This window comes from Pagrus major, chromosome 20, assembly GCF_040436345.1.
Source record: "Pagrus major chromosome 20, Pma_NU_1.0".
Taxonomy (NCBI): Eukaryota; Metazoa; Chordata; class Actinopteri; order Spariformes; family Sparidae; genus Pagrus; species Pagrus major.
This window is the reverse complement of record NC_133234.1, coordinates 2314803-2329017: the sequence shown is the minus strand read 5'-3', so window position 1 is coordinate 2329017 and position 14215 is coordinate 2314803. Positions and strand designations below refer to the sequence as shown.

Below are 14215 nucleotides of genomic sequence, written 5' to 3'. Positions count from 1 at the left end.
ATGCCTGTCTCTTTCTATGATGCTCTGGCCAACTTTATCTCAATGGCTTCTCTTCTCTCTGTCTTCATCTAAGATGCACTCTTTGCGGCTGCTGAGCCAGAACCAGCCGTCTCAGATCTTTCTGAGCATGAGCGACAACGTCCGCCCAGTCCAGCCGCTGAACAACCGCTGCATCCGCACCAATATCAACTTCAGCATGCAGGGCAAAGACTGCCCCAACAACAGGGCTCAGAAGCTCCAGTACCGAGGTAGAAATGATTACCTAACCCAAAAGCTGCCATGCTATCTCTCCACTCTCCATCTCATTTCTATTCCCATATTCAATTATATTTCATCTAAGAAATCATCTTGAATCTAATCATGCCTGTTCATCTGTGTTTCCACTGGGCAACACCATGTTGCTCATAATATTCCCACATTTCCACAAATTTTGACTCTTCAGTTTTGGTGTCATCTACAGCTGGCTGCTTTCTGTCCTCTGCTGGGTGTCTGTGTCTGAGTTTGACAAACTCATTCGGATGGTCTGGGAAAGGAACTTGATGGTGCATTCAAGTGCCCCTTGTATATGCTGAAATCTATTTTACAAAGGTTGTTTAAAACGGGGAAATTTTCTGTTTTCCTTATTTTACTATGTATAAATACATAGGCCAACATCTATATAAAATAGTATCTTTAAAAAATGATGAAATTGTTATAATCAACCTCAGTGTTCGTATGTTTCATATGTTTGTACTCTGTAATAATATTTACATTTTTTTTACAGCACCATTTCAATAATTCAACACTAAAGTAACATAATAAATCCCAATCCAACCCCTGAATACTAGTAGTTTTTTTAGGGGCCACAATGGGGAAAGAAACATGGTCAGTAGTCAGCCATAGAGTAGTAAACTGATCAGGTTGTGAAGAAGCCAACAGTTCAAGCCAAATTATCTAAACTTCTTCTGTCAGGTAGCACTTTACAGTACAGCTCAGTTAGTTGTCAGTAATATCTGGGAAACAACAAGTTAAAGTCCCAAAAAATGTCAAAATCACTGTTTAAGTGTTTTTTCCCCACATATGTCTTCCTCCATCTCAGCTATATGGCAGTATCGGGCCCAACAGTGGGGAAAAAAGCTGTTCTGTACATATTTTTAATGGTATTTCAGAATTTGTAACTTCCTGGAAAATCATTAAAAATGTTGATGACTCGTCCTGTACTCGGGGGCATATATTAATTATTTGTCCAATAAACGCTTTCTTTATTTTATAGATTACTGTACAAAAACAAAGCTTCATAACTTTATTAAGTGATTGGTGTGAAACTGGGTCGTGTTATGGAGGAAATATTTGCTGGTTTTCCCTCTGCTGCCCCCAGGCTGCTCTGCCTGGAGCAGCTCTGGACTGATGGCTTTACTTGTTGATAACCAAACTGCTAACAAACGTACTGATAACCAGCAGCTTCTCAATGAACAGCTCTGTACCGACGCCTTATACAGCGTCCTAGACCGAAAGTAACAAGGTGATTTATGGAGTTTCCTGATAGACAGTTACCAGTAGCTTTGTTGCAAAAGTACCCACATAATGTTGACCAGAAGAACATAGTTAAGATCCAGGATGTAAGGAATTAAAATAAAACTTTGAAATGCATCGCAGGGGAAGGTCTCAACTCAATTCTCTTTGAAGGTGTTAATTTACTAAACTCAAAGCTGTAGCAGTCCCAGCAGCTTATTTCATTTTGTATTCAAAAATATTTACAACCCATCAACTTCTAACACGCAGCTGACAAGATATAATTTTTGGTCAGTGAGCGTGATAAATGATTTCTCACCAAACTCTCAGCTTCAGCTCCTGAACGCCCCCGAAGTAATTTGTTTTAGATACGACAACCACATAAATTCCGGGGGATTATTGCTTGACAATTAATAAACTTAATATTTAATTTGAGTGCTGAGCTGGGACTCTGATGGTTGGTAAAATGTAGAGTGCAGTTTGATTTGCTGAAGAGAAAGAGGAAAAAAAAGAAAGAGGCAGCAGGAAGTCAGATGGCTGGACAGTGACAACACCTGTTTGGCCCTGACTGACAGATCTGACGGTTGGGAGGCTGAAAACTGGCGTGTCACAGCTCACTGCAACCTGGGAGGTGTAGCTGCAGTCTGTCATCTCTTCTCCTTCATTTCAGCCAATATTTCTGGGCGAGTGCTGCACAGAATGTTGAATTTCAGACCCAAAGCGTAAATACGGTAAAGGCCAGAGGTAGCCCCGATTCTTGGGTTTTTCTTGCTCAGGATTTACTGTACTATGGCAGACACACACCACGATTGTCTTTCTGCCTGCATCTCTCTCTCATTCTTTCTCGGCTCTGCTCTACTCTCAACCCCCTCACCCTTAAAAGATGAGATTCTTATTCTGTGCAGCAGTTATGGGGGAGATTTCAGCCCTCCGTGCCCACCTCAGACCCTCCTGATCACCAAACAAAACACATTCAGCAGAGAGCCTCAGAGAGGAAACACAACAACACACAAAAGCAGACACGCTTATTTAATTGTTTGGAGATTTTAAGACCTTCAAGCTGAAGTGGGGAGGTGGAGGGGGGGTGTCATTAAGAGGGAAAATATGTCTCCCTGGTGATTTGTGTAAGGTCAGCCTTTAGAGCGGGAGCAGCGAGATACACTCCTCCTCTCCCCAGAGGGCTGATCATCAGGAAGGTTTGGAAGCTAATCATGCTGTGCATATGTGTGCGTTTACTTTTTTATTTTCAACACCCGATGAAAGGAATTATGATTATGATAACACACTGCAATAAATTCCTTCTCTCACATTTTATCAGATTACAATGTTTACTCATGTTTTTGTCTCCCTCTCGCTTTGGGTATAATGTTCTGTCAGGGCTGCCACTCAAAACATAAAACCACCAACCCACCCCCACCCACCTACCACCCCACAGCCAGGCGCATTCACTCCATTCAGTGCCATTCCTTTTAAATTATATTTTATCACTAAAGATGAAATATGGTGTAGAGGGAGGGCTCAGGGTGAAAATTGCCAGAGAATAGTTGAACTGTGGAGAGTGCCGCATATATAAATCAGTATTCTCACTCCTGTCCTTCTCCTCTCTTCCAGTGAACGAGTGGTTGCTAAAGTAGCCTCCCATGGATGAGCATGGAGATGAGTGTCAGAGATGAGGAGCGGGACAAGGCGAGGATGGAGGAGAGGGAGATGTGAAAGTGGGCTTAAGGCTGCATCTCATCGAAGATTATTTCATGGCATTGTACAAAGACAACACCGGACATTCTACGAATCAAGGAACTTTGCATTGCGGGCAAAGAGATTCTTTTCATACATTGAGAACAGTTTGAACCCTTGATCTAACACATGCTAACAAGCTCTTTCCCCCACTGTACAACTATATCTATACGGACATTTTGATACTTTTTTGGGAGAAAACCAAAAGAAGACACTAAAAAAAGAAATAATGTGGAAGCATTTATTTGATAGCCTCCCAACCACTAGGACAACGTTGGGACTCTAAAGCCTTTGTACATAAAATTGTTGCTATCCGTGGGAAAATCCAAGGATTAAGTCACTGCCCCATCCCACCGGTCAAGACAAAGCCGTCAGCAGCACTCACACGGATGTTCCATTACAGTCACCAACAAGGCATGCAATCAGCAAAAGCAACAGAGAGGGAGCACAGCCTTACCTTGTCATTTTCCAAAACTAGAGTCATGTCATGGGAGAAGAGCAAATATTTACAGGCTTTCTTACGGCCTCAGAGCAACCAGTGTCTTGGCCTCGTTTGTACATATTATAATTATCAATACTGCAGAAAAATGAAAATGTAAAGAAAAGTAATGAATTATGAAATGAAAAAGATATATAAAGAGGATTTAAAAAAAAAAAGACAAAAAGTTGAGAATTTTAAAAAGCTTGGCGCACTTTGAAGTCTGGAGCAGTTCTCAGTCTGAGCTGATGCCTTTTTTCTGTTTTATTGTTTACAATGGTCATACACTGTGTTTGAGTAATGTTATCAGCCCAATAAATGTGTCTGGAAAGTTCACTTTGGAAAATGCTTCACTATATGAGGATCTGACTTATTGTACTTGTACCTGTTTTGTACTGTTCCATATTAAATGTGTTGATATGTCAATATTCCTCCTCAGAGGTATGCTCAATAACACCGGCATCACAGAGAAAGCATTGCTCAGAGATTACAATTGCATAACGTAGATAGCAGGGAAGGTATTCCTTGACAGAGTCTTTAAATGAATGGCAAGGGAATGTCTCTCTTGCTGAAACAGATGCAGTGTTGCAGTCTGGCTTTCTCTCTATTGTTTGCGTGATACAACTGAACCTTATCAGCCTTGCACAGAGGCAGCTCGATCAGGGTTGCCATGACCTGTCATAGTCTTTCACATCACATCAGTGGTCATCGGGGGACGAGGAGGAGAGAAACCTCCTCTCCTGAGCTGATGAAGGTACATCCCCAACAATATGGGTCCAATCTACAATGTTGTTCTCTTCACAGGGCCACAGGGAGCTGAGGAAAAAGTTAGCCGAGAGCCTATGACTACTATACTAGGTGGTTATCGAAGGTAAGGGCAAAGAGAGAGAGTATACACCTTATGACGATTAGGGCTGGATGACATATCGATATTATATCATTATTCTGATATGAGTCAATATATCATCTTATATTTTGGATATCGTCATATTTCACAAGTGTTTTCCTTTCCTGGTTTTAAAGGCTGCATTACAGTAAAGTGAACACACAGTCCTGACCTCAATCATACAACTTTGGGATAAACTAGAGTCTGTCTGAACCAGGCTGTAAAGGTAGAAACACTTAAGATTTTGGTCCGTTTTGAGTTTGTAACCGACAAACTTCTGTTGTTTTGATAAAGAACTCAGTGAATATTGGCCTTTTTCTATCATGCCATGGGCAACTGTAATCTGATTTAATGTTCAGTATGGCGTGAGTAGTTTTCTATAAACAGCAGAGCTCAGTTATAAGACTTGTTACCTTGTGAGGAGTTTGAGGCCTGCAGTCTGCAACTCACTGTGGCTATTCCTTCTTGGTCAATTATTTTGCAGTCAGTGCTGCAAATACATTGCAGTGCATGTATATATATATATATATATATATATATATATATATATATATATATATATATATACATATATGTCAGTTGCTGATCAATTGGGAAGTGGGGAAATGAAAATGATGATTAGTCAGATTGCATGTATTATTTCATATATATATATATATATATATATATATATATATATATATATATATATATTTAACATTAATGTTAATAATATATACATATATATGTTAATACATTTTATAGTTAATGCTGACAAAATCATTACTATCAAAACAAGGTTTGATTTCTTTATATATTTAATAGAAAGTTAGTTGGACAATACATCTAAAAGGCAATAGTAAATATACCTGTTCCAAATGGATACACTTGAATCACAAAAAGCAGCTAGTAACACTGATTCATACAAATGGGGAAAGGAGACATACTTTTCCTCAGAGTCACTCTTCAATTTCATCACTTGGTTTTCATGTGCACTCAGTCACTTCACTTTATTTTCTAATGTCACTGCCCACTTCACTAATGCTTGTGTCATTGAATGGGTGCTAATCCCTGCTGGGAAGTTTTAAAATTTTATCAAAAACCTTTCAGAGGACAGGAGGATGTTACAGGACCAGATTGGCCATGATTTTGGAATGATGTAACATCACATCACATGTGGGTGTAATATTTGGGTGTCCATACTCTTTTCAACCATCCACACAGTATACATACCTCTCTGTCCTCTCGTCACCATAAAGAGGATCCCAAAATAATAATGCAGTGTTATGGTTGGAGACAAGGTGTGCCAGCCAAACACCAAAACCATTACCAAGCTATAAAAATTTAACAGGGTTATTTCATCAGCTTTTACATGCATAGGGACTTTATTTTTGCAATATCACTTAAAGGAATAGTAGTTTTATTTCAAATAGCTGGGAGCCTGTAAACCTGCAAAAACATCCTCCTTAGCATGCCATAAGGGCCTACTAAATCTCCTTAAAAACTACACTAGACTGTTTTTCATCTGAGCAGTTTAGTGTTCCAAGGAGCAAATGCCTTTTCAGAGACTTTGGGCTTTCTTCGGGTATCAAAATGCTAAATTAGAAGAGCTTCACCACAGCAGGAAGTATATCAGAAGCCAGAGAAATGATCAATACGTATTTGTTTAAACTTAACATATGAAAACAGAAACATGTCCAGATCTTAATAGATTTTGTATCCTGCCTGGCCTTGTGTGTAAGTGACGCACCCAGCCCTGTGTTGTCTGTTTCTGTCAACAGGGTCCTGCTGCATCGATCCCTCTCTCCCTGCCCTCCTTCATTATCTCCCAATCAATTCAGGATGCCTCTTCTTGTAGCCCTGATGTAGAGAGAAATACTGCCTTAGAGCATTAGGGAATGCGCGTGCACATGTGCGTTTTCCTTTTGCTATCTGATCTGTGCTTTTTTTTTTTCCACAGATCTGTAATGAAAAGATAGCTAAGGGGGAGGCTGAGGAGAGAGTTCTCAGAGGCCACCGACGCCCAAGGTTATGGAGGCCATTATTCTACCTGATGTAAGAGATGCAGGATTGAGCCAAAGCTAGAGGATGGATAATAAATACGCCAAATGATTCAATGCTCTAACCCGCCCCCCTCCAACCACCTACTCCAACGCACCCTCACTCCACCACATCCTAACAAATAATCAGTTCGACCCTCGTGACTCCGCAGTACATCTCTCTAGACTCGGCCGCTATCTGGCCCTGCCAAAAGGAATGAATGTTACGAGGTGTGTATAAATTGCTGCACTCAGATGTTCAGGGGGACGTTTAATGATATTACATTAATAAGAGCGTAATAAGGCGATTGCACACAGGGAGTTAGAGTGGAGCGGAACAGCTGCTGAGCCAAATCGAAAATGTGCAAATCTTCGTATGTGTGTTGACTTTTGAGGCACACCTGTCCAGATGTGTTTGCAGCGGTGGGGCTTTCAATCAGCCCTGCTGTGGTGGAGTCAAACTTTTCTCCTTGATTCAATTAGTGGAATACTTGAGTCAATGCCTCTGCAAATAAGAATGCTTGAAATCAGTTACAACCAGTCATTTATCCAACAACCAACAACAACTGTCATCAGAGTCCTGATGCATATTTACATATGGGAGCTGCCCGGTACAACCTCAGGTTATCACTGTAGGCCACCATTGCAACTGACGGTTAAGTGTCTGGGCCAAAGGCAGCTTGATTACAGAGTCTAAGAGAACAGCTCTTTTTTTCCCTACCACTGAAAAGCACACTACTCTAATCTGAAGGACCTCCAGTGATTCCATGCAATCATTTTGTCTTGTTTTGAAATCTGGAAGCAACCTCTACTCTGAAACAGTTACAGTAGCTGACTGCTCCACCTGTGAAAACAATTGTATAATCTGGAAGAGGTTTCTTAAATCGCAGAAAATGATCCTGGTGGTGTTATCAAAGTTGTCTCACCTCAGGTTTGAAGACTAGTCTATTTCAGTGATCACAGTGCTTTTTCATCCTTCGTTGGTTCGACACCTTTCACAGTTAGCTTTCTACATACTGTATTGTTGACAGTATTCACTGCTCGTTTTCACAAGACGATGTATGTCAGTCACTCTAATCATTAGTCATCCAAGTAAAGCCCTGCGATGGCCGATTTTTTTTAATCCCACTCCTGCTGGATTTCTGACCATTACCGCCTGCTGCCTCCTGTTGAGTGTTCTTTTCCCACATATTCCTGCGAAGTGTGTCCGGCAGCCACAAACATTCTTAACATTCAATTCCGCACAATAGAGTTCCATTGGTTTTGTGCCTTCCAGTACTTTTTTATTTGATTTGCTGTCAAAATGAAAAGCAAAAGCACCTATTTGGTAATATTTCAGATTCAAAGATAGATAGATTTAATGGGATAGAGAACCTGATAACATTAATGAGTAAAAGGGAGTTGGTTACCTTTGCAGAAAAGTTGGAGGTGTTCAGTCTGTCTGCTGCAGCTCTTCATCTAACAACTACTTCTTGTTCTATTACCCCCACAGACTGTATAAAACTACTCCAACATATATAAAACTGATCCGCTGTCAAAAAATGCAGAAAATGACTGTTGTTTTAGTTTTTTGTGTCATTTTTGAGGAACAATAGTGGTGCTAATCTTACTAAACAATGTATTTCCTGTGATAGCCTACTTCAAAATAAAAGTCAACTCGTGTTTTTGCCAGTTGAATGCTTTTATATGAAACTGCAGCAGTAGGAAATGTTTGGTTTGCATTTAAGGTATATTTATCACAGTGCCCTACAATTAGGGAGTGTCTTTTCTTGTAAAAAGCCCATGCTCGTGTTTCCAGCTTGTTTCTGGCTGCGCCACGACACCTTGGGACAGCGTCCCAGAAGCAGCTCTCTACTCTGCTCTGCGGAGAATACACGCAAGTCTGTTCTTGAAAGAAGTGGACCACAGCTGCGTCAATATGCACAAAGCAGATCAACCAGATAGGAAGTCCAACAGTGGAACGGCATTGATCATCAGCTAAATTTTCAAAATAAAACACCCAGTAACGACTCGGGGTCTACAGCACAACAAAGTCGGAAATATTGACAATAAACACACTTAAAAGACGTTGGGTGCCTGAACCAGTGGCTAGGAGCAGTTCCTGTGAAGATAATCTGCCCCTGCCTCACGACCACCTACTTCCAGTACAGTGAAGGTTTCTACTGACAGAAGCACGGCTGTGCCATGGGCTCACTGGTGTCCCCAATAGTTGCCAACCTCTACATGGAAGAAGTTGAGAGCAGAGCCTTGACAACCTTCACAGGAACTGCACTGGTTCAGGTATGTGGATGACACCTGGGTCAAAATCAGAACAAGGGAATTGGAAGCCTTCACAGAACATATAAATGCTGTGGACAATACCATCAAGTTCACTGTCAGAGGAGACAGTCTGCCCTTCTTGGACTGTGCAGTACACATTGAAGAAGACAGAAGCTTCAACATTGAGGTGTACAGAAAACCTTCACACGCAGATCAATACTTGCTGTTTGACTCTCATCACCCACTGGAGCAGTGCCGGCCCAAGCCTTTTGGGGGCCCTAAGCAGAATTTGATCTGGGGCCCCCCTCCCACCACCGCGGAGTCACCTGTGCTTGACAATTATTGACACAAATGTCACACTATAATGTTACATTATAAATTGTATTAATACAGTGACGGATTATGAACTACTGTCCTCCTGGGCACAGATGCATAAGGACCCCCCCTATCATATTTGTACAAAAGTAGGTGCAAATGGGGGAAGGGGGGTCTGGGGGTCCTCCCCCAGAAAATTCTGAATTTGGTAGATGTGATTTCCTGTATTCTGCTGCATTTTTGGGATGGCCAGCTGGAGAAGGGCAATACCTAAATTTGTTCAGATTCATAGCCTTTTGCTTTTTGACTTATTGAGGTAGTGACTTCACGCAACGACTTGGGCTTCAGGGCCCCTTGACCTCTTGGGCCCGGTAGGCTCATTCAGTAATTGCTCACATGCCACAAATGTTTTGGGGCTCCTGGCCCCCTGGGCTTGGTAGACCCCTGTATTAATATAGTTGTTATTTACACCAAATCAGTCACCTTTTAACCTTAGAGGGTACTAAAATCACAAATGTATTTTAAACTTTCATATTCAAAGTGAAGCACTAAGTGTGGTTTACTGAACTTGAATTGAAAAATAACAAAATACAACAGCAGAGATTGCATTTGTTGTAAACAAGTGTGGCCAGGTCATAAATGAGGAGACCGGACACAGTAGAATAATTATTGTGGGTCTCGTGCACCAAGTCACACACCCTGACCTCAGTGCGCTCTATCTCCCCTCTAAATTCATCAAACACATCAAAATGGACACAGTTTATGCAAACAGTTATTCTTGTGCTTTATCTATGGGGATATTTTTCATACGCGACATCAAAATACACACCTCAGCAGTCCGTCTTTCACTCCCGCTACTGCTGCTTCCATGTAACTAACTCTGCACGGGAACGCCGTTATTTCCCATGGTCCCCCTTGATCTCCCACGATCTCGCGCAACCTACCGCTGCGCTGCTCTTAAAGTGACAGTGTCACCTAAACAAAAAGAAACTGCTAACACAGTAATAATTCCCTACAGAATAATAAAACACTGTCTTTACAGTCTGAAACAGTCTTGGTCTCTTGTTCACCTGGCTACACAAGTAAAAAATAAATTTAAAAAAATAAATTAAAAAACGAATTTTTTTTCTTGATTGGCAGCCGCTTAGTTCGCTTATGCCTTGGGCCGGCTCTGCACTGGAGCACAAGCTGGGAGTCATCAGAACCCTAAACCATCGGGCTGAGACTGTACCCACAAAGACAGAGGGGGAGTTAAAAGGAACAGAAGCACATCAGGGGAGCACTTAAAACCTGTGGCTACCCAACCTGGATCTTTGTCAAAACCTCTAGAAGATCCAGAGCAGACAGAGAGGAGACGGAAAAACGTGACAACACTGTCATTCCCTATGTCGCGGGAATAACTGAGAAACTCAGGAGGATCTTCAATAAACATCATACTCCAGTTCACTTCAAACCAACCAAGACGCTGAGGCAGAAACTTGTCCATCCTAAGGACAAAACACCCAGGCAACAGAGTAATGTAGTTTATGTTGTTCATTGCAGTCAGGACTGCACAGATTTGTACATTGGGGAGACAAAACAACCTCTCCATAAACAAATGGCACAACACAGGAGGGCCAACTCCTCAGGTCAAGACTCTGCTGTCCACTTACATCTGAAGGAGACAAATCATTCCTTTGAGGACAACAATGTAAACATGTTGTCCAGAGAAGACAGATGGTTTGAAAGAGGAATAAAATAATCCATCTATGTCAAACTGGAACCACCATCTTTGAACAGAGGAGGTGGCCTACGACATTACTTATCACTCACCTACAATGCAGTACTGAGTTCTCTCCCTAGATAGCTTAAAAACATTTCACACCTGGGCTCACCTAGCCCTAGCAACCCACATGAGTGTCCTTACAACTCTGTAAGGACACTCCCACACAAAGCTTAAAAGCCTGCAAACTCTTCAGCCACTTGAATGAGAGACCTTCATCAACTTTCAACAAACAGGCACCTCCAATGACTATATGGACAGGATTAACAGATAAAGAAAAAGATGGATAAAGTGATGGATGTGTTCAGTGTCAAATTCAGAAGCAAATGTTTCAGTGCTGATACATAATGCATGAGTGCAACTTGAAAAACAGCACTTAACAAGATAAATATGCTATATTTAGAAGTGTTGGGCACACTGCAGTGTACTACTTAGCCTGCAATGCTTACTTGTATAATTACATATTCATCAGGCTTGTTGAGATGACTTACTGGTGAACTGCACTGCTGTTTAGAAACAATTAACGAGAAGATGATTACAGTTTTGATTGTATGAATTTACCCCACTCAAACTTTTCACACAGAGTGATGAGCTGTATAATCTACTTATTCCATAATCACCCGCCTCTTCTGAGGCCTCCAAACCTCTGAGAGACACAAATCTCAGGCTGGACTGACTTCAAACTGTCTCACAGGATGCTAATTAATTTTACCATTCATGTATTCTCACTCCGTTTGCCACAGGGTGATATTCAGACGTCTCTATATCCTCCAAGGAAGTATTATTACATACATGGTTTCCTTAATTTGTACATAGTAATCTTTGTTCCCATGGTGCAGCTGCCTGGTGGTGGTGTGGCATCACATATTCAATCAGCTGGGACCTAAAGTTCATGAACATGAAAGCAGAGAAATGTATCACAATGGAATATATTGGAAAAAAGCAGATTAGTTTCATTTGGATAAAATGTTTAAAATAAGATACTGATAGGGATTCAGCAGCACATAAATCAGTCTACAAATTTTCTTCCCCAAATGTTAACACACGTTCCACCTTTTTAAGTCTGGCATTAGGATGATAGACAAAACAGAGACATTAAATACTTTTACTTTGAAGTAGTTAAATTACATTTCCAAAGGAAGCTACATGGAAATCAATCTCTAGGATGTATCAACCAGTTATCACTTTCATGAGTAATACCTCAAAGCAACGTACATATTCAATGACATAGGACTGTCAATAAACTCAACTTTGCAACTTTTCTACATATTTCAACATTTTGGAAAATAGTTATTCACTTTCACTGAGAGTTAGATGTGAATATCAATACCACTCTCATGTCCATGTTAAGTACAGAGCTATAGCTCAGACGCGGTTAGCCTATCTTAGCAGAAAGACTGGAAGCATGGGGAAACAGCTAGCCCGGCTCTCTCCTTAATGCTCTATTTTGGCAATGTCCAGGAAGAACAGAAACCTTATGGTAAGTCCCACTAAGGAATGTTGACAGAGCCCAGTGTAGTGTTGAGTGAAAATGATAAACGAGGCGGTGATACAGTGTCACAGTAGCTGAAGATATCATATGAGGTAGATCTGCATCAGGACCAGGTAATTTTAAAACTCAATCACTTGCTACACATCCCTCCCCTCCCTCCTTTAACGTCTCTAGAGCGCTACAGAGGGGTCTCAGATGGCGGCAGTTCCTGCGCAGTACTCCCCTATTTGTCTGGACTAAGTATGACCTTGGTGTGTCACACTGCTGAAGGACTGAAGCGGTCTTTGTCCAGCCTTGTTCATTGTCCAGCTCACAGCAACGTTTACTCCAGGCTGAAGGTCTGGTAGATGTCTAACATTATTCCTGTCATTGTAGGCCCCCGGTAGCTCTGTTTCATCCTGTCATCGATCCGTCTCATGTATTGGAGATCTGGCCATCCAGGTTGTAGGCTAGCCTCCAGGAACTGTACTACAGATTTGCCTGCCAAGCATGAGCTGAACTGGGCTCGCGCCAGTGGCTTGAAACGGAGTTGCTCCGTAGACCATGAGGGCTAAGAAAGGATCAGTTTGTTTCAGGATCTGTTTGGCTGCACGGCCCTCTCAGCTTTACCATTCCCTTGAGCGTAGTGAGGGCTGGAGGTGATGTCTGAAATCATACTCCTTAGAGAACTGCAGTGACAACTGGGGGCCATTGTCCGTAACAAGTTCATTTGGGCACCCCCCTCTAGCAAAGATGGTCTTCAGCTTAGCTCTCATAGTATCACCTGACATATCCCTGAGGTAGGCTATTTCTATATAGTGTGAAAAATAGTCCATGACTACCAAGTAGTTCTGTTTATTCAGCTCACATATGTCAGCTGCTACTCTTTCCCATGGGCAGCTGGGTAGTGGGGTAGTAATCAGGGCCACCACACACTACACTTAGGCCGCTACCTGCACTTGACTATACCCTAATGCCCATCATGTATGTGCTGTAAAATCTCAGACCTCATCTTCTGTGGCACTACTATTATATCATTATCCAACACCATTCTGATACTGTGAGGTGATGTCTGGAAGTGTAATAGGCTTTTACCTTATCAAGCACCTTAATGGCATATTTGGCCCATCCCATCATCACGACAGTAGCCTGGGGCTGTCTAGGCAGGGTGTCTGCTATTATAAGTGTTTCCCTGGCACATACGCAGCTGTAGGGTTTTAGTGTATCATACACAGCAGGAGTCTCTGACATCTCATAGGCACTGTATCAAGGTCCTTGCAGTTCATCAAGGGAATGAGTGGCTTGTGGTCACTCTGTAGAGTAAAGAAGTCAAGTCAATAGAGGTACCTGAAAAACTTCTCACAGGACCAAACTGCAACGAGACACTCCTTCTCAATTTGCGCGTGGCGCCGCACAGCGTCAGTGAGAGTTCTAGAGCAAAACAATACTGATTTCAACTGTCCATCCATCCATCCATTTTCTTCCGCTTATCCGGGGCCGGGTCGCGGGGGCAGGGACACCCAGACTTCCCTCTTCGCGGACACTTCCTCCAGCTCCTCCGGGAGGATCCCAAGGCGTTCCCAGGCCAGCCGGGTGACATAGTCACTCCAGCGTGTCCTGGGTCTTCCTCGGGGTCTCCTCCTCCCGGTGGGGCATGCCTGGAACACCTCCCGAGGGAGGCGTCCAGGGGCCATCTGATACAGATGCCCGAGCCACCTCAGCTGGCTCCTCTCGATGTGGAGGAGCAGCGGCTCTACTCCGAGCTCCTCCCGTGTGACAGAGCTCCTCACCCTATCTCTAA

General features: G+C 42.3%; 1 protein-coding gene across 1 annotated transcript in view; it reads left to right on the top strand.

Moving 5' to 3' along the window:
• The window catches only part of ca10a (carbonic anhydrase Xa), a 274125-nt gene extending 271000 nt beyond the window's left edge, over positions 1–3125 (top strand). The window contains exons 8-9 of the mRNA XM_073490238.1: positions 74–248; positions 3103–3125. Coding sequence (XP_073346339.1) covers positions 74–248; positions 3103–3125 — 198 coding nt within the window. The remainder of the gene's footprint in view (positions 1–73; positions 249–3102) is intronic.
• The last annotated feature ends 11090 nt before the right edge of the window (positions 3126–14215 follow it).